The 21,422-nt window shown below is 36.7% G+C and overlaps 2 protein-coding genes across 3 annotated transcripts in view; one reads left to right on the top strand and one right to left on the bottom strand.

Annotated features, from left to right (window-relative positions):
* The window catches only part of LRRC9 (leucine rich repeat containing 9), a 186,305-nt gene extending 167,744 nt beyond the window's left edge, over nt 1–18,561 (bottom strand). The window contains exons 1-8 of the mRNA XM_064374896.1: nt 18,475–18,561; nt 11,589–11,719; nt 11,186–11,266; nt 10,697–10,915; nt 8,451–8,591; nt 7,834–7,897; nt 7,479–7,549; nt 598–780 (exon numbers count right to left, since the gene is read on the bottom strand). Coding sequence (XP_064230966.1) covers nt 598–780; nt 7,479–7,549; nt 7,834–7,897; nt 8,451–8,591; nt 10,697–10,915; nt 11,186–11,233 — 726 coding nt within the window. The 5' untranslated portion in view covers nt 11,234–11,266; nt 11,589–11,719; nt 18,475–18,561. The remainder of the gene's footprint in view (nt 1–597; nt 781–7,478; nt 7,550–7,833; nt 7,898–8,450; nt 8,592–10,696; nt 10,916–11,185; nt 11,267–11,588; nt 11,720–18,474) is intronic.
* RTN1 (reticulon 1) overlaps nt 1–21,422 on the top strand; it is a 390,244-nt gene that overhangs the window by 44,362 nt on the left and 324,460 nt on the right. Inside the window, exon 1 of one of the 2 annotated variants that reach the window (XM_064374905.1) lies at nt 19,248–19,502. The exons of the other annotated variant lie outside the window; for it this stretch is intronic. The gene's annotated coding sequence lies outside the window, so the exon portion shown is untranslated. Of the gene's footprint in view, nt 1–19,247; nt 19,503–21,422 lie in introns of those variants that run through there. 2 annotated transcript variants of the gene reach the window in all.

The raw sequence follows: 21,422 nt of genomic DNA, 5'->3' as shown, positions 1-21,422 counted from the left end.
CATCTCACTCAAAGTAAAGGCCAAAGTCCTTACAACAGTCTACAGTCTCACATAATCTGGCCTCCACCACTCCTGTCATCTGTTACTTCTTGTCCCCTGATGTCCTCAGCTACTTAACCTTTCAGAGAATCACAAACTATGTTTAATTAGATTAAAATTTACCTAATACTTGGTAGACTACCATAAACCATAGATATTTTCTAATTTTGATATGTAATATTTCCAAAGGAGAAGTGGTTGTCACATTTCTGTTATTTAAGCCTATATATATATATATATATATATATATATATATATGTATGTATCACTAGTCTAATTATTAACATTGATTTTTTTTCAATTTCCTTCTTGTTTTGTATAAATTAGAAACAATATTCTATTATTTCACCTTCCAGTACTGTCATCAAAGTTAAAATTCTAGTATTGATATTATTATTTATATACTTTTATGTGTAATATCCAGTTCACTAGGGCAAAAGTAGAATTGGCAACAAGAACTGACCTGATAATCCTACCTACCATATGTGGACACAGCCAGAAAGAAGCCATTAATTAATAAAACTGAAATCACAGATACCTGATTGGGGATGTACTTACATCTGCCAGTTCCTTGATTTGCTTTGCTGACACATCCCATGTGTCAAATCTTTGAAGGCAAGGCAAATGATATAATATATGTGTGGAATAATTACACAGAAGACAAACTGGATTGGTTTTATATTGAGGGTCATTCAGACATAAATCCTTTAAGCAAGGTAGCCTGGTTAAGTTTGTGAGCTCCTAAAACACCAGCAAAGATAATGTTCAATTAATTGTGATGGTCATTTCTAAATGCAGTATCTGAACACCTAAGATCAGCCATAGTCTAATGCATTCTAATTATGTGCTTAAATAAAGTGATTTAGATGCCTAAAATGTTTCTCACTAGTGAAAAACAAGGAAAATTCCCGAAGAAAAGATCAAATAATTAAACAGCATGCTATACCACTATGCCTTTTAAGTATTTACTAAATCATGTGTTTCAGCCGGAATCTTGAAGCCAGTGACATGAGCACTTATTCATTAATATGTTGCTACCCTTACACAGCCCCTCTTGCTAGTTGCCCCCAGGATACCTCTAGGTCTCTGCTTTCTTCACCCCTGTTTCCTGTACTTAGCACCCAGAAACACTGCTCTTCCTCCCTGCCTCCAGATCTGCTCTACTCATCAAAGGCTATGGGACCCCCACCCCCGTTCATTACAAACAATCACCATGGAATTCCTGATTTTGGGTCGTTTGTTGATTTTTTTTCCATAAATTCCTGTTTTACCTATCATGGTCAACTGAAGCCTAACTTTCTCTTGAGAGTCAGTTTTCTCACAACCTATCGATGAGGAGGGATTGCTATGCACTCTCAGACCAATGTTTCTCCTTAACATATTTTTTCTTGATGTTTAAGTCATTATTTGTACTTTCCTTTATTTGTCATCTGGCTCTGATTAACTGTTCAGTCTTGCCTCTTCCTGTTTAAATCCTAATATTTTATGATTTAGCAATATTAAACCAATTGAAGTTTTAGAATGTGCCAAGCCCTATATTGCCCTTAGACCTTTACGCATGCTGCTCCTTTTGAGTGGTCTGAACTTTACCTCAATTCACCTTTTAATCTGTCAGGGCCCAACCTAAGTGTCATATTCCCTGGGAACCTTGTTTATCCCCCAATGTTGGGACAGATAATCCTCTTATGAGCTCTTTTAGCCACTAAGCTTAGTTTTGGTATGGACTTTATCATACCCTATTGCCATACCCTATTGCTTCTATCTATTATCTAATATCCTATTGCTTGTATCTTGTATCTATACAAGATACCCTATTGCTTGTATCTGTAAGCCAAGGGTCTATATGGGCTTTAGCTCTCAGTCTACAAACAATGTTATTTACTTTTTTAAGTATTGAAAAAAAGAAGAATATGCAGTGGAGGCCACATGTGGCCCACAAAGCCTGAAATATTTTCTATTTGGCCGTTATTACAGAAAACATTTGCCAACTTGGAGATAAACTTCTGGAGAACACAGTTTGTGTCTTAACATTGTATTCCTAACAATCAGCACTTAGAATACAGCAGGCACTAAATAAATATGTTAAGTAAATTAATTATTACTTTTAACCAACTTTGAGGATATCCTTATACCCTCCTCATTACTAGGATGGTGCCTGAGGTAGGAGGGTACTGTGGTGGGGTCAAACTTGAAAGGATGCAATACTAACTAGAAAAATCAGAATCAGAGTTAAGGGAAATCCAAAGGAAGAACCAGGAAGCATTAGTTCTAAAACTACAGTAAAAATAGAATAGAAGAGAGAATAGTGAAGTCAGGTTGAAGCAAGAGTAATACAGGGTGAGGTGGTTAATATATTTCCAAACTCTTTCTGGACAAGTGAGAATGTGGCTCACTGGTTTGAACTGAGGCTTGGGCTGAGCCTATGCAGGGAGGAAGACTAAGCACAATTGCTCTAAAAGGAAGATATATGAACAGAGCTGTGCAGAGAATTATTTGGTCAAATTTTGCAGGGGCAAAGAAGGTAAAACATTTGGCAGCCTTTGATTACTGAGTTGCTATGTTTCACTTGACCAGTAGTCTGAGCTAGTAGATGGTGGGTATAAACTCTGAAGTCCTACACAGAAATCCCCCAACTACATTCCAAATTCAGATGACACTGGAGTCCATGAAGGCACAAAATCTCACTGAAAATTAGTTCTCTGGTACCTGGTATGGTTGGAAGGTGGGCACAGAATTTATTTAATCACCACCAGGATAGGAGAGTTATCTTTTTAGGGTGGGAGGAAAGGTTAGAGATAAAAATCTAAGATAATAGTGTTTCAGAAACATTTCTAATATGAAGATAGTAAAAATTTCTGTGAATCACATTCAATGTTTTTATGATAGCCATAATGCCATAAAAAGTCTTTTTAAATATTATGCCACACAATGAATTTTTACAATAATCCTGTTATCATCATTTTTAAATGAAGATACTGAAATGCAGCAGGTCAATGTAATTAAAGTAATGGTAATAAAATAATAAAAACAATGGATGTGTTGAGTCCTTACGATGTGCTAGTCACTATTTAGTTGCTTAACTTTGTCATCTTTGTTATTTCACCTAAACTTCATGTTCTAATGTATTATGTTACCTCTGGTATGAGGCAGAGCTAGACCTGAGAGATCTTTCTGCCTACGCAGCCAGGCTTATAACCACCATGAGGGTACAGTGGCTGGCCATGGTAATATAAACTTCTATATGGTTTCTTAGCAGGGCAATCCCAAGTTTTCACAGAATCCTGCACTTTTCTTCTTCAGCCTTATGTCATAATTGCTTCCCTTACTCTGTTCCAGTCACACAGGATTTCTAGTTCCTGGAATCTGCCATACTCCTTTCAACCACCTTGAGCCTTCACATGTGATCTAACTTTTGCCTGGAAGGGTCTTTGCCTGGGCAACTTCTCACGTCTGATATCATTAGCTGCAATGCTAGCTTCTCAAGGGTGTCTTGTCCTGACATCCCAAACAAGGCTAGGTCGCCCTTTTATATGTTCCCACAGCACTCTGAATTTAATGTTCATAGCTCTCTCTGATCTCTTCTGCAATCTTAACCTATTTTAAGCATAAAGCTTTGTCCGCATTTCACATTATTTTCTTGGAATAGATTCCTAGAAGAGGAATTGATAGGTTAAAGAATAGAAGCCCTTTTAAAGGACCTGGTACATATTATCTAAATGCTTTCTAGAAAAGTTGTATCACCTTAAATGACTACCAATGTCATATAAATGCCCATGTTATCCTAGTATTTCTAGCACAGAGTATCATGTTTATAAAATATTGACTATATAAAATATCAATTACAATTTTGGATTTTTAATTTTTTTTATCATTTTTTTTTTGAGACAGTCTCGCTCTGTCACCCAGGCTGGAGTGCAGTTACACAGTCCCAGCTCACTGCAATCTCTGCCTTTCAGGTTCAAGTGATTCTCCTGCTTCAGCCTCCTGAGTAGCTGGGACTACAGATGCTGGCCACCATGCCTGGCTAATTTTTTTGGATTTTTAGTAGAAACGGAGTTTCACCATGTCAGCCAGCTGGTCTTGAGCTCCTGACCTAAAGTGATGCACCTGCCTCAGCCTCCCAAAGTGCTGGAATTACAGGCATGAGCCACCCTGCCCAGCCTTATATCATGTTTTATTTTTCATTTTATTCATTCTTAGTAGGATTGAAAATTCCTTTATGTCATGTGGAGTTCAATTCTATGAATTACCTACTCACTTATCCTTTCTTCTACTGGGTGACTTAGGTTATTTATTTCTAATTGATTTAAAAGAGCTTTCTTAATAGTAAGAATAATTTCACAGGTTTTTTGTTTGTCTTAATTTTATGATGTATTTACTAGACTGAAATTTAGGATTTCCATAGTAAGTATGATTTAAAGATTTAGTGTAGTATCTTAAGCTAGCAGAACTAGAAGGGGAAAGATACATATGCGTACATGTGCATTAGTGCACGCGCACACACACACACACACACACACACATATCTTATCAATCTATCTTACTGCCTGTGCCTGTCACAACTGTTACCACCCTCTGAGTGTCTCTGGTTTCTATCATGGCTTATTTCCATTTTCCACATGTTTAATCTGATCCCTTATCTGATGGTCTCAATGTTGGTAGAGACAATTTGCCATGGCCCTAAGCATCACTTCACACTCTTGCTTGTTATGCCAAGATTATGACTACTCTTTCCCCATTTCTCAGTGTTGTATGTGCAGTTCTTTACCTGGATGGCTCCACGCATACTCTAAACTCAACATATCCAGAACCAGATACATTCTCTTCCCCTCACCTACACCAAAATAGCAATTTTTTTTTTTTTTGAGACGGAGTTTCGCTCTTGTTACCCAGGCTGGAGTGCAATGGCGCAATCTCGGCTCACCGCAACCTCTGCCTCCTGGGTTCAGACAATTCTCCTGCCTCAGCCTCCTGAGTAGCTGGGATTACAGGCACGCGCCACCATGCCCAGCTAATTTTTTGTATTTTTAGTAGAGACAGGGTTTCACCATGTTGAGCAGGATGGTCTCGCTCTCTTGACCTAGTGATCCACCCGCCTCGGCCTCCCAAAGTGCTGGGATTACAGGCGTGAGCCACCGCGCCTGGCCCCATTTTTTTTTCTAATGTGTATATTTTTTTAGCTTTCTAAGAACTGTAATCACAGATTCATTTTGGACTCTCTAGCTCCTCACATTCTAGTAGCTGTAAAATTCTGCAAATTCAACAACCATAATGTCTGTTACATCTATTTCTTCCTCATCGTTCCTCCTCCTTCTCTTCCTCCTTTTTCTCTTTTTTCTTTTCTTCTTTTTTCTGTTATCACTCCGCTTCACGTTCTCATAATCTCTCATTTAGATTATTCCTGCAACCTCCTGAGTTTTCTTCTTCTAGCTGCTCCAAGTCAATAAACACTAACTCCAGATCACTATCCCTAAAGAATATTTCTTGTATCACTTTCTTGCTAAAAAATTTTACAGCTCTCTGTTGTCTATAAAATACAGTCCATATTTGAGACCCAATTGACCTTTCTAGGGTTAACTTCCAATATTGATATATATACTCTATATTCCAGTCAAATGACAATGCTGATGTTATTCAAATATACTCCTTGATTTCTTACTTCCATGCCTTTGTACATATTGCTTTCCCCTTCTTAGAATGCCTACTCCCTACTACCCAGAAAATCCTTCCACAATGCTTGTTCAAATTCTGTTGACACTTCAAAGTTCTTATCAAGTATTTCCTCTTGAATTTGACTAATATAATTTTGTTTACATTTCCTTTTAAGGGACTTAATCTGCCTCATTCTATAGCTTTTTGGTCTTTTTATATTTTTGCCTGAGTAAAATAATGCCTACTTTAATACTGATGAACTCAAAATTATTTCTATAGTAAATTTACCTATCTTTCTTCAATATTTTCTAGAGGATGTGTTTGAATATGAACCTTCAATCTTACACTGTCAAAATTATAAACATCACATTTTAACCAACATTTATGTGATAAACATTAAGTCCCTTTGTTTGGTTGTTTCTCTTTCATTCATGTTCTTGACAATTTATTGAGATTTATTACATGTCCAACACTGTTTTAAGGATTGTGGATATAGCAGTGAAGAGAACAAACAAAGTTCCTGTACTCAGAGAGCTTGTACTCTAGTAAGAGATGTGCCAAGAGGAAAAATAAAACAGCAGCAGTGTGATAGGGAGTGCTGCAGGTTGGGGAGGGTTGTGAGGGTTTTCCTATTACACCTAAATTGAAAAGGAAAGGTGTCATTTAGAACATAACATTTTGACAAAGACCTGTAATAAATGAGGAAATGAGCCATGGAGGTATATGAGGAAAGAATATTCCAGCAAGTGCAAAGGCCTTAGGATGAGTGTGTGCTAGGTATATTCAGACCAGTGTGGCTAAACTGCACAAACAAAGGAGTGGTAGAAACTGCGGTCAAAGAGACAGGTAGGGGGTAGTAGGGTGGCTAGATTGGGTAGGCTTATGGCCCATTATAAAAACGTCTTTTACTCTGAAACAGGTAAGAAGTCAAGGGAGGGTTTTAAGCAGAAGGGTGATTTTTATCTGACAAATTTTTAAAGGTTCCATCAAGCTTCTGTGTGGAGATCAGATTTATAGTAGGGAAAGGATAAACACAGGAAAAACTGTTAGGAAGCTTTTTTGTCATTAATGCAGGTTAGAGATGATAGTGTCTTGAATCAACTTGGTAGTGATGCAGGTGGTAAGAAATGATCAGACTCTGGACATATTCTCAAGGTGGAAGCAATAGTATTTGCTGATGGGTTGGGTGAGGGTATGAAGGAATAAGAAGAGACACAAATGACTATAAGGATTTTGGCTTAAGTTACAGGAAGAATGGAGACTCCATTTAGGGAGGTGAGGAAGACCGCAGGAGAAGGTCTGCTAGAGGGAAAATTAGTTTGTGTTAAGACATGTCTGCAGTTCTGGAGAGTTGTCAAGGAAAGTAAAAGTACTAGTTTAGAGTAATCAGTAGATAAAGGGCATGTAAAGTCTTAAGGCATGATAAGATTATTTAGAGAATGAATGCAGACAGAGATGAGAGAAGATCTCAGTATCGACTAAGGGCAGACCATATCCTAGATGCTAGGAGGAATGAAAGAACAGTAACTGAAGAGATGTAGGCAGAAAGATTAGAAAAAAACTAAGAGAAAATGGTTTCCAGAGCCAGATAAATAGTTATTTGTTTGGTTTTAATAGTGTCAGATCATTAAGGCTAGTGTAGTTAGATGACTTTCAAATTTTCTGGAGTATCAGCCCAAAATAATGAACTTATTCCTTAATAGGGGATGTTTTAGTACAGTTTCTGCAACACAATGGTTCATCATCCAGGATGATAAATAAAAAGTAATTATTCCACTTAAACATACCTTGAAACAACATATTTGGTTACCAGAAAGGTTTAATCTTTCCAGTTGTTTGTTGGGGTCAAGACATCGACCTTTAAAAGATAAGATGAAAAAAATTAATTATTTTACCTCTGTTCATATTCTGTCATACTTCTGAGTTGTATGCAGCCATCATTTCTTGCATATAAATAGACTAGTGGTACTATTGTATAATTAGTAACCACTGATTAATGAGTAACATTTTCGTAGGTTTAAAAATGCTTTGCAAAGATATCATAGAAAAAAGCCTAAAAGAAAAAAATCTAAGCATGTACTTTTTATATTGATAAAAAATTATTATAGCATTATCTCAGATTCCAAATGAAATAGTACATACCAATGCTGTTTATTAGATTTCCAGCAAGGTTGAGATCTTTTAAATTCTTCAATGTTTGCAAACCCTAAAAATTTAGACAAGATACAATTCAGAACAAATAATTAAAATTAACATTTACAGACCATCTCTGATTAATCTGGTTAGTTCTCAGGTGCTCTGAGCACAGAGTACTTTGTGATTCACAAGCACAGAAGGAAATAAGTGCCTCCAAGAAGCCACCTTTGTTCTCTATACTGGAACTTAGAATTATTGGAGGAGGGAACAGGAAGAGGAATGGAGAGGAAAAGAGCAGGAGTAGGAGGAAAAAGAATACATCACACAGAGTATATTTATAATCTTAGGTAAGTTATGCAACTTCTCTAAACCTCTTTCTTTTAAATCTTCAAAGAAAGAATAACAATGCCTTACCACTTAGGCTTGTAAAGAGTAAAGAAAGTAATATGTACAAAGCCCTCTGTACATTATAAAATGCTATACACGTGTTAGTTCTTTTTGACAATAATTGCACTTGTCATCAATAGTTTGGCCTTTAACCACACTATGATCTTGAACACTGTGGTTTAAACTCCACAATAGTAACTGGCTTTACATTTAGATAATTGAAATTATTATCTTACCTCAATAGTTTTAATTGTATTGTGGTTCAGCCAAAGAACCTTCAATTTGATTAATTTCTCTAAATTTTCTATTTTGGAAATTTTATTAAAATATAAATATAGTTTCTCCAAATTTCTACATTCTTGAAGACCTTCAATTTTCTGTAAAAAAGGAGACTGAATAGTGTTAGCTTATGATTTGTTATTAATCCTTCGAATTAAGTAGACTTCTAAGTATATTTTATTTTAAATAATCACATTTTATTGCAAAATCAATATCCAGCAAAATGAACTGTTTTAAAAGAAAAAAATACATTCCATGTTTTCCACTTAAATACAACCATTCTCAATTTTGTATGTTCTTTTAAATTTTAATCAACTCTACATCTATTTCTATATGGTTATGATTATAATCATATATGATCATGTATTTCTATGTTTATGATCATAACCATATAGAAATGATTATATGGTTATAATTATAACCATGTAAGCACATTATAATCTTAATGCACATACAATTTTGTGGGACTCTTTTTAAATTAAGACTAAAATGTTTTCATAATCCTTCAAATTATAATATTTAATAATTATGAAATATTTCATTAAGGTTATAATAATTTTCTGAAAAATTACCTGATGTGTGGCACATTTATGTTTCAAATTTTTAGTTATAAATAATGCTGTAACAAGTAGTTTCATGGGTATGGTTGTTTCCTGCTACTGAGTTACTTTTCCAGGATAAAATCTTAGAGTAGGGCCTTCTAAGTCAAAACTTATGCACTGTAAATTTCTGTGATGGCTCGTATGTTTTTCAATATTTCTTTTCAAAATAGATGTTATAATTTCAACACAACCAATGGTGTCTCACTGGACCAATTTTATTACTAAGTAATATTGGCTATGATTTGATTTGATTACTAAAAAGTAGAATATGTTTATGTTTTAATTCCTTATTTCTGTTTTTTTCCTTTGTACACATCAATTTATTTATTGAAGTTTTAAGTTCAGGGGTACATGTGCAGGTTTGTTATTTAGGTAAATGTGTGTCATGGGGGTTTGTTGTACAGACTATTTTGTCACTCAGGTATTAAGCAGAGTACCCATTAGTTATTTTTCTTGATCCTTCTCCCACCCTCCACCTTTTGGTAGGCCCCAGAGTCTGTTGTTCCCCTCTATGTGTTCTCATCATTTAGCTCCCACTTCTAAGTGAGAACATGTGGTATTTGGTTTTCTGTTCCTGTGTTAGTTTGCTAAGGTCACTGGCCTCCAGCTCCATCCATGTTCCTGCAAAGCACATTATCTTGTTCTTTTTCATGGCTACACAGTATTCCATGGTATATATGTACCACAGTTTCTTTATCCAGTCTACCACTGATGGGCATTTAGGTTGATTCCATGTTTTTGCTAGTTAACACTGCTGTAATGAACAAATACGTCCATGTGTCTTTATGATAGAATGATTTATATTCCTTTGGGTATATACCCAGTATGGAATTGCTGGGTTGAGTGGTATTTCTGTTTTTAGATCTTTGAGGAATCATCACACTGTTTTCTACAATGGTTGAACTAATTTACATTTCTACTAACACTCTATAAGCATTCATTTTTCTCCACAATCTTGCCAGCATCTGTTATTTTTTTGACTTTTTAATAATAGCCATTCTCACTAGTGTGAGATGGTATCTCATTGATCTGCATTTCTCTAACGATCAGTCATTTTAAACTTTTTTTCTTATGTTTGTTAGCCACATGTATTTCCAGAATGATACTGCCTAGGTCGTGTTCCAGGGTTTTTATATTGGGTTTTACATTTAAGTCCTTACTCCATCTTGAGTTTAATTTTGTATATGGTATAAGGAAGAGGTACAGTTTCAATCTTCTGCATATGGCTATCCAGTTATCCCCATAACACATATTGAATAGAAGATCCTTTCACCATTGCTTGCTTTTGTCAGCTTTGTTGAAGATCAGATAGGTGTAGGTGTGTGGCCTTGTTTCTGGGTTCTTTATTCTGTTCCATTCGTCTATGTGTCTATTTTATACCAGTAACATGCTGTTTTGATTTGATTTGCTTTGATTACTAAAAAGAATATGTTTATGTTTTAATTCATTTTTACTTTTTCCTTTGTACACATTAATTTCTATCCTTTGCTCAATTATCTGTCTTAACCCATGCCTTATGTATATATTTCAATGAATTATTTTTCTAAAGCCAAAGAATTCAGAATAAAATATTCCATGTAAGGTTTTATGTTTACACTTACCTCTATGTAGCACTCAGCAATCCAAAGTTCTTCAAGTTGTAAACAAGTCTCTAATCCAGAAATTTCTTTTATATCTTGAGCAACAATTGTAAGACTTGTTAAATTAGGAAATAATGATAATCCGACTATACATGGATACCCTGAGAAAAACATTTCCAACTTTGATGTATCTGATCCTTCTTGTCCAACCATCTCATAAGATAAGCCATTGCACAAACACTGTTTTTAAAAAAAGAAATTTGGTAATTATCTATTTTAAATAATTTAAAAATGATGTTTACCATTAGAAATTATACATTGTCAATTGTGCTGATGCCATTTTTGTAATCTCAGAAGAGTTATATCACATATATGATTATTCTCTGCTTCCAAAAGTCACTGGATAGAAGAAATCACTAAGTAACCCTTCCAGCTCTAGAAAGGAGCATAAAAACTTTCCATTATATATTATTGAAAATGTTGTTAAAAAGAAATTTGACTTTGACTCACCAGTTCTTTAATTATTTCTTCTTGGTTTAGGTTTTCACTTTCAATCATCTTCCATTAAAAATAGTGATCATAATATTATAACTGTTAAGGAAAATGAAAAAAATGATAAAATATTAAAGTCATTGTCATTCCAAGTTAAAACAGACTTTAAAGCTACTGAGGTTGAACCACTTAACTGTAGTTTGAAATCTTCACATAGTACATTACGAAGTATCTGTATAAACTTTGAGGGAGTTTTCTGTTAGAAGGTTATTTTGTATTTTGATTTTAAATCTCTCTCTCCTAATTCCTTCCCTTCTGTTCTCAGTATACCTCCTTGGTCCTAAAACAAGTATAACATTTTTTCTACACGATAAGCCTTTAATACTTGAAGAAAATGGTCATCTCTCACCTACCCTCTTACCTTATTCCCAGTTCAAGTTGTTAGTTCTCTCACTGGATACTCATGTTTCTCTCCTTTGAACAGGCTCTGGTTGTCTTTCGTATTACACTGTGGTGTCTAAAAGTCAACACACTTCTCTAAGTATACTTAGACTGCAAAAAGAAGAATTGTTAGGGCTTAGCAACATGCTTAGCATAGTAATAAATGTTTATTTAAAAAAATAATCCAACTTCTCCTTCATTCTAGAGAATATGAACCAATTAATACTCAAGTAGCTTCAATAAATGTTAATCCGACTTTCACAATTTTTAACATTTTTAGTATATTATTCCAGATATATACTATCTAAAAAATATAAGAATACTGCTTTTAATATAATGACCTGAAAAAGTGAGATGTAGAAAATGGTATACAGTATAATCCCACTCTTTACAGTAACAACTCCCCCATAGGCATGTGTGTATACATGTATATATACGTAAATGAAATGTGCATGTATGATTAGTGTCAGGAGAAAATACAAAATACAGAAAGATACATACAAAGTTGTTAACATGAGTTGCCTTAGATGCAGGTGAAAGCCGCTGTGGATAGAATATAAATGTAAAGCTGGATGGGGACAGATCTAGGCAAAAATGTAAAAGAAGAAACTATACTTTTAAAAAAAAATGTTTATAATTGCCTAGTATGAATGTATAGACATTTATTTATTATTTCTACTATGGGTACACATTAGGAGTGTTTCCAGTTGGGGGTTAAATAGTGCTTCTCTGAACATTTTTTCATATAGGTCATAGCTACAAATTTCTTTGCGGTTTCTACCTAAAAGTGAAATGAGAAAGAAACAACTATTATTATTTGCAACATGAATGAGTTTCACAGAAACAAATGAACAAAAGAAGAGACATACAATGAGTAATACTGTATGACTCAATTTATGTAATATTTTTAAACAAACTATAGTATTAGAAGTTAGGATATTGGCTACCTTTCAGGGAAGAGCAACTAAGAGGAGGAGAAAACAGGGGCTTCTAGAGTGCTCATAATGATGTATTTTTTTATCTAGGTGCTGGTTATGTTCAATTTGAAAATAAAATTAGATACTTAAGATGTGTGTGACTTCTGTATATATGTTACACTTTAATGATATTCTACTTAAATTTCTATTTTAAAAGCATTTATATGCTTATTTTATTCATTTATGCAAAATTATGTATATGTACTGGCATATACGTACATAAAAATGTTAAGAAAAAAAGATGATGATTTGAGTCCACGTATTTACCTATCTGCCCTCCCCAAATCTCACTAGAATGACTACAGAAATATGAAAATAAGAAAAGAATATAGCAATGCTACAAAAAGAGCAATGATTGCCAGAAATATTGAGAAAGGTCTTTGAATATGACACAGACAACATCAGATTGAGAAAAAAACTCATCAACACAAACCAGAGTCTTGTTTTCACAGTGCTAATAAAGACATGCCAGAGACTGGGTAATTTATAAAGGTAAGAGGTTTAATTGACTCACAGTTTCACATGGCTGGGGAGGCCTCAGGAAACATAATCATGGCACAAGGGGAAGCAAATACGTCCTTCTTCACATGGCAGCAGGAGACAGAATTAGAGCTGAGTGAAGGGGGAAGCCCCTTGTAGAACCATCACATCTTGTGAGAATTCACTCACTATCACAAGAACAGTAAGGGGGAAACTGCCCCCATGATTCAATTATCTCCACCTGGTCTCGCCTTGACATGTTGGGATTATTACAATTTAAGTTGAGACTTTGGGTGGGGACACAGCAAAACCGTAGTACAGACCAAAATTCAAGGTACCAGGGAAAGAAGCTTCACAAAAATATTATAAAAAAATCTTCACATCCTGGTCAACATGGTGAAACCCCGTCTCTACTAAAAATACAAAAAATTAGCTGGGCATGGTGGTGTGTGCCTGTAATCCCAGCTACTCAGGAGGCTGAGGCAGGAGAATTGCCTGAACCCAGGAGGCGGAGGTTGCAGTGAGCCGAGATCGTGCCATTGCACTCCAGCCTGGGTAACAAGAGCGAAACTCCTTCTCAAAAAAAAAAAAAAAAAAAAAAATCTTCAAACTCAGAGCAGCAGTGGTTGGGAAAGGGGTAGCTGTGTATCATATATAAGGGATCAAATCAAAGGACTTTGAGAAATGTACCAGAATACTGCACGCAGTCTGTATTTCTACTCATGCTTTGTAAATTGGGGACATTGTCCTACCATGCTGAGTGCTATGGTTTGAATGTGTCCCCTTCCAACTTCAGGTGTTGTCAATGTGATAGTACTAATAGGTGGGCCCTTAAGAGGTAATTTGGTCATGAGGGTTCCTCCCCTTCCAAATGGCATTAGGTGCCCATTAGCTGCTCGTTTCAAGGGCTTGATGGAGAAAGTTCATTGCTTTTTTGCCCTGCGGACTTTGCCATGTGAGTACATACTGTTCCTTCCCTCCAGAGGAGGCAGACTTCAAGGCATCTTGTTGGTAGCAGACACCAGTTGCTGATGCCTTGATTGTGGACTTCTTAGCCTCTAGAACTATGAGAAATAAATTTCTGTTGCTTTTAAATTTCCCACTTTGAGGTATTTTATTACAGCAGCATGAAATGGACTAAGACACTGAGTCAAGAAGGAGGGAAGGGAGGGAAAGGACTCTAGCTAGCACCACAAAGAAAAATACAGTCAGCAAATTATCCTAATACACTGGACTCTGTTCATTCATTCATTCATTCATTTGTTAATATTCATATTGAAGGCATAAGACAGAACCCCAGACAGAGAATGACAGGGGTGGGAGGAAGGAGAAGATCAGGACCTTATCAGATAATAAAGTGAAATCACAGCAAAGAAATGAAGGAAATAAGGGAGTGTGAGTGTGAGCCATGAGGGAATCTGGAGAAAATATATCTAAGCAAAGGAAACAGCAAATGAAAAAAAAAAAAAAAAAAAAAAAAAAAAAAATAGGTGTCAGTGGTAAGAGTATACTTGGCATGTTGGCATGTTTTCAGAATAGCAAAGAAAATTATGTGTCTGGAGTACATTGATATAAATAAAAACTGGGAGGATGTGAGGTCAGAGAGGTATTTCAGGGCCAAATTATGTGCTATCTTGTAGACCTTTGTAAGGATTTTGGATTTTATTATGAGTAAGATGAAAAGCTATATGAGGATTTGGAGTGGAAGAGTAACATGAACTGTAATAAGTATTGAAAAAGATCACTCTGGCTACTCTGTTTAAAGTAGATTATATGGTTTGGAGCAGAAGCAGGGAGACTAGTTAATGGGCAGTTGTAATAATATAAGTGGGAGAGGATGGAGATTGAAGTAGGGCGGTAGTAGTGGCAGTGGTGACAGTGGTTAGATGAATGGTCTATATTGAGGGAAATGCTGTGCATTCCCTCTCTGCTTCCCATTGGCAATTGCAACTTTACCCCATTCTTGGACAACCTCAGGATATCACAGCAGAGGCCGCAAGAGAAGCTAGTCAAGAATGCAACCTGAAAGAATTTGGAGACTCCATCAAAGGCCCATACATAGATGCAGGTCATAGTCTTACCTCTCTAAGTTTATTTGAATGGTGCACCAAGTTAAAAAAGTGTTTTGCAGCACCTCTACTCATTGGAAGAGAAACCCTTACATTCCAGATTAAAGTCTGTGAATAACAAAGGATAGCTTAGCTGCCCACCTCCACACAAAGGACAAAGGCTTCCCTTCAAAGCTCCAAATTCACCAAATGGTGTTCTAGGTTACCTTGTCTCTATCCAAGATATCTATTCTAGAAGGAAGTAAATCATTCTCTTTGTTATACAATGATCACATACACTTGGGCCTAATTTTGGACTTTCTAATCTGTTTTTCCTTAGCTCTGTCTATTCCTGCACCAGTATCTGTTTTAATTACTGTGATTTATGTTGTAAATTCCCACCTCATGTTCTTTTTTTGGCAGTTTCCTGGATATTCTTCCATGTTTATTTTTCAAAATAAAATTTATGATTATTTTGTATTTATTTTAAAAAATTCAGTTGGGATTTTGATTGAGGTTGCATTATAAAGATTAATTTAGGGAGAACTTTCATATTACAGTTCTGAGTCATCTTCAAGAACAAGGTATAGCTCTCTATTTATTTAAGGAACTACTTTTCCTTGGAAGAAAAATATGCCTATTTGGGATACAAATCTTACCTCTCACTTCACCTTATTTTCTCTTCATCAGTGCCCTTATCTAGCAGAAAATCTTACTGTAATTCAACATTTAATTAGAAAAATGCAATTTAATTTTAAAATCCCAAATTCTATAAGTTGCATAACTACTTCTGAATCACAAGAATACTGGACCTTCTTGGTATGTACAAGTCTCATATGCTTTCTTCAGTCACAAATGGACTCAAGAGTTTCAGATGAAGTTTCTGACTCCATCAAGAGGTGAATGTCCTGTTGGCCAGCTTGTATCCACTCTCCTGCTCTTTGAAGCTCTTTCAGGGCCAGACCGTTTAAGAGGCTGAAGGTCTTCTCTAGTTCCTCCACAAAACCAGAAGCCATCAGGAACTTCTATGGCTTTTACACTTCACACTGCAAATCTTGGATTAATCTTTCCACTTTGTATTGCTACTGGAAAATTTCACCTAACCAGCATGGAGTTGAAGTTACTGCAAATGCATGGTCTCTAACTTCAGTTAGATCTTCAGCAACAAATGTTTTATATTTTTCTCAACTTCCTCTCCAAAGAGAGTAGGACTAGAGACTCAAGACTCATTACATTACTGACTAAACTTTTACCACTTTTTCAAGGTCTCTCTCTGTCTCAAAAGAGATCTTGACCCCCTTTTCATAGAGAACAGAGATGCCATCAAATGCACATTTCTTATTTCCTTCCCCTCAAAGATGTATTTCTTTCCCTTCTGACTCCTCTCTTAGTAGGTGTTCTTCCTTTTGTCCAAAACAAATCCCTTTTTCTATGTATTGATCCCATCCTTATCTGTCTTTTCCGAAATATTGCTGTCAAATTTTCCTTTTTCATTTATTCCCATATTTCCTTTTCAAGGGTCTCTTTTATTTTGTATATAAATATGAGGTCTTTCCTATCTTAAAAAAGTCTCTTCAATGTTCTTCTAAAAATAGCTGGGTTTAGATACCTTTATGGTGAAGCTTTTAGATAATCCTTAGCAACACATCACTACCTACATTCAGTCCTGGATTCACTGCCATCTGGACTGAGGACACCTCAAGCTACTACAGCATCTTTTTACTGAGGTCAACAATAATCTTCCAAGTGCCAGAGACAGTGGACATGTTTTAGTTCTCAACTTGAGCCTGACATGGCATTTAACAATGCTGATAACTCTCTCCTTTTTCTTCTTTGGTTCGTCTTTTCTCCTTGGCTTCTCTCTACTTGTTATTTCAAACTTACTTTGTGCTTTTTAAACCAATTGTTTTCTTCATGGTGAAAAATCCTTATCTTCTGTGCAAAAAGAAAAAAAAAAAAATCCAACTGCCCACATGAAAAAGCTCCATCTGAATGTGCCACAGGCATCTCAAATTCAGTGTGTTCAAAACTGAACTCATTATATTTTCCAACCAGCCTGCTTCTCCTAATGTATGCCTTCTCTTGAAATAACACTATCACCTTTTTATTGGTTGAGTTATTATCCTCAACCAATCGTTGACTCTATCACCCTAGGTTCATTCAATCCTTCTGCATATACTTCTTAAATGTCTTATTACATTTTTTTCCTCCTTACTCCAATTCTGCCTTGGTTCACATCCTCATCACTTCACCTTAACTGGATGTCCTCCCTGTAGTCTGTCTTCCCTCAAGTCCATCCTCTACATTACTGTGACAGTCTCCTGAAAGGTAAAGCTGCTCATGCTATACCCCTTCGGAAGGTATTCATGGTTTCCATGCTCTGACTCCTGCCTACCTCACATGCTCATCAACCACAACCTCCACAGAGGTTCAGGCCACAACTATTGTTCTCTGGAACCGGATGGGATGCGTCCTCTCCCTAAAATGTCTTTTCCCTTGGCTGTATGGCATATTCCATACTTCCCTAAGGATTTAAATCAAAGATTTTCTCTGTGAAGACTTTCATTCTCTCTGGTAGTGTTATAAGCATTCTCTTTCTTGTGACTCTGGTTAAGGCTTGCACCTACTCTATGTATAGTACTTGTCACACTGTAATGCAATGTTTACAGGCCTTTCTTCCCTACTAGGTTACATGTTCATTGAGGGCAGAAACTATGAAACTATTACAGGTTTATTGCCTGGCACACGCTAGGTGTTAAAAAAAATTTTGTTTAATGGGTTGTCATGCCACAGGCATATGGTATAATTTAAAGACATAATTGTTCTCCATGACCAGAGTACAATGACAATCAGAGTATAAAGGACAATGTTTCTGTCCGCCATGAGAGTTGGGTAGGGTGTCATTCTGAGAAAAATATTTTTTTTTTCTGCACAGTAGAAGTCCTGTATGGGTCAAATTATTTCCTTGCTTGGGTATAAAAGGCTCAGAATCCATCAGTTATCACTGATGGTCCAAATAACCCCACTTCACTCTCTAGATGAGCAGTGTCAGGTTGGGTCAGGGAGCACTTGGTTCTCCCAGCCTAGAACCTTAACCGGTGCAGTAAAGGATGCATAGTTGGCTGTAGGCCACCCTCCCTTTCCTTCTCTTGAGCTTTGTTCTAGTACCCTGACTGCCTCAATAAAGCCACCTCACTGTCTTTCATCATTACTATCTCCATTGCACCATTAAGTTCCCCAGACTTTGCTTCACTGGCGTCTTCTTGGTATGGCTTGGAAGGAAAAAGAGGGGACCAAAGACTCCCGGGGCTCTGCTTACAGGTGATGTACGCCGCAAGGCCACCAGGTGACGGATTCTCACCTTATCACAGAGATGGGATGGATTCCGGGGCAATCCGATTCAAGTCAGAGTCCACTCCGACTTCCCAATCGCTGTCTTGCAGCAGCAGACAGGAAACCCTCTCCCGCCACAGGCCTGGTGTGTACAGACTGCCTGCCGCGGTTGCCGAGGTAACCTGCTCTCCGCGTCAGGCGACCTCCGGGTGGGGAGGGGGATAAAAGGGGCGGGGAAAGCGGAGGCCGACCCGGGTCTGCATCACGTGGTGGCGACCTCCAACCAATCAGCAGAGGCAGGGGTCCAACCGGAAGACCCAGCTGGGGCTCCTGGGAAACGGCGGGAGCTTCTCCTTCGTGGGCTTCTCTGTACGTGAGCTCATCTTTTCAGTTGCCTTCGCCGGTTCACAGAACGTGACTGAAAGCAACGCGTTATTGGCTAGATGGCGGGGACCTTTTCGTTGCCTCCTCCAGTCCGACTCCCTCCCATTGAATATCTTTGGCTCTCGGGTCCTGGAAGCCCGGAGCCTCTCTGGCCCTGAGCCCCGAGGGCATGGCGCTGTGACGTCACAAGGCGGCCTGACAGCCAGGACGAGCCCCGACCCCTAGCGGGGCAGCCTTCCCGCGGCCAGCGACCACCGCCTCCGGGGAAGGTAGCTGACCGCAGCCGGAAGCCGCTGTGCACCCGGCAAGCCGAGTGGAAGGACGGCGCGGGCAAACGAACGCCCGTTGCGGTCCGGAGAAGAGGGGGACCTTCCGAGGGTCTTCGAGGCGTTCTGGGACAGTCTTTTGAGTGCCTTTTAAGCATTCCAAAATGTTCAGGAGGCAACGGTTATTTACAAAATAAAGTAGAATTAAAAGTAGGGACAGGGGAGACTTCAGAGTGGGCAGAGAGGCTGAGAAATGAACTTAGTAAAAGGCAAACCAGAGCAACCGCAGGTCTCATGTCGTTCTCTAGATCTGCGCCGTCCAGTTGAGTGCTTGCCGCTACCCACAGACACGCGGGGCCTGTGATGGCTTGAAATGTGGCTAGTCCGAATTGACCTGTGCTGTAAGGTACGCATTGAAAGTTGAAGGCTTAGTATGAAAAAGGAAACTCTTTCGTTGTTAATCTTCACATTAATTACATGTTGAAATAATATTTTTGACACATTGGGTTAAATAAATACCGTTAAAATTATTGTTTCTATTTTGAAAATGCGGCTGTTAGAAGAATTTTAAATTGCATGTGTAACTTGCATTGTGTTTCTTTTGGACAGTGTTGCTCTCTTTTATGTGGTTCAGTCGGTTTGTGTAGAACAGTTGTGATGTTCAGTTAATGCAAAATATTGTCTGTAGTGCTCTTTTCTGTCACCAGATGGCCACCTCATTAAATAGACTACAGTTTTAAACTGCTTTCCCAAGAAAAAAAGTTCAGATTTTAGAAATATTTTCTTTAACAATTGTCAAAAATTTCAGCATATTTGCTTTTATTCAATTAACTTTATCTGTAATATAGACCGTTTGTAAAGATACATAAATATGTAGAAAAATTAATTGGTTTTCCCTCTACATTTTTATTTCACAGAAAATTGTTTCTGTCATTAATAGATGATTAGAAATATGCTATTTAAAATATTTGTGGCTTATGATTTTCAAACTAATGCCAGAAAAGTCAGATTCATAGTTTTCACTTTTACTATTATCTTCTCTGAAAATATAGTTGAACAAGGTGACTTGTCTTTGGGGAAATTTTCTTCGTAGAATATAAAGACTAATTAGAACATAATAGTTGAGATTATTAAACTTTTAGACATAGAAATTTGATCAGACACCAGTTGAGTGAGTTATCTACACTAAATTTCTTATTTTGGTTGGGGGGGGTGTCTAGCTCTTGGATGAAAGTATAGACATTATCAAAGTATAGTTTTAGAAATCTGTTGGGATTTTCCTGAGCAGTAAAAGACTGTGAGAGAGCTAACAGTTTTCCGTACATGATATAAACAAATAGTTTTAAGATTGTTATTATTCTAGGTAAAGCTCAATGATCTGTCCGGTCAGCAATTGGGTCTGAGTTCTTGCATAGCTGTAGACTTAATAACCATTGGTAACTTGCCAAAATAAAGCCTTTTTCCACAGGGTAAATCTTAAAAGAATCACCTGTTGTTCACGTATTCGAAATGTTATTTGAAGCAAAAGATGCTTACAGTTAAAAGCCATAGAAGCAATACAAAAAGAGTGATCATTTTTGTTAATCTCCTTTTCTCACGTTAAAGTAGCTTTATTATAAGGTTTCATGTCTGAACAAAAAAGGATGGGAATTGAAACTGCTAAAGAGTCAAACAAATTAAGTAATCATCAAATTGAAATAAGATTTCATTTCATTCATCTCTGATCATACTCCTAGACAAAGGCCAAACCATATTAATTTAAATCTGTTTATTTATGGGTAAAGGCATCTTGAATCTGAAAACAATTGGAAAGAGATATTACCACTAATTATAGTAAATTTACTATATAACATCCTGAAATAAATAATCACTTATTTTAACAAAATAGAGAGGTGACTTTACAGACCCAAATAAGAAAATCTCGAATTACATAATTATTTGTAAATTAGAACCTTTTAAATAGATTTTTAAATTTAGTTTTCAAAACAGCCCTATCTTTATTGGTAGAGAACTGTGGAGACATCTAATTTCAATTCTCCCTTGTAATGGTGCCTTTACTTCCAGAGAACCAAGTCTGGAGGTTTTAAATGCTAATTTGATGTTTATATTTGTGTAGACATTTGATCCTTATGTAAATGAGTACTTTCCAGCTAATGATTTTAATCTGTAAAAATTTACTGTTTCACATTTAAATTTGATACATCATAAAAATCACAAATGAAGCACTACTTAGGGTTTACTTTGGCACTGGAAGAAATAATTATGTGGTGCTTATGAAGTCATCAATAAAGGCCATGTTGTTATTGATGCCTAGCAATGAATATAT

The sequence above is a fragment of the Aotus nancymaae genome, unplaced genomic scaffold (assembly GCF_030222135.1).
Source record: "Aotus nancymaae isolate 86718 unplaced genomic scaffold, 86718_ANA_hifiasm-v0.15.2.pri h1tg000011l, whole genome shotgun sequence".
NCBI classification, from domain to species: Eukaryota; Metazoa; Chordata; class Mammalia; order Primates; family Aotidae; genus Aotus; species Aotus nancymaae.
The sequence above is the reverse complement of the archived record's forward strand: the minus strand, read 5'-3'. Positions and strand labels throughout refer to the sequence as shown.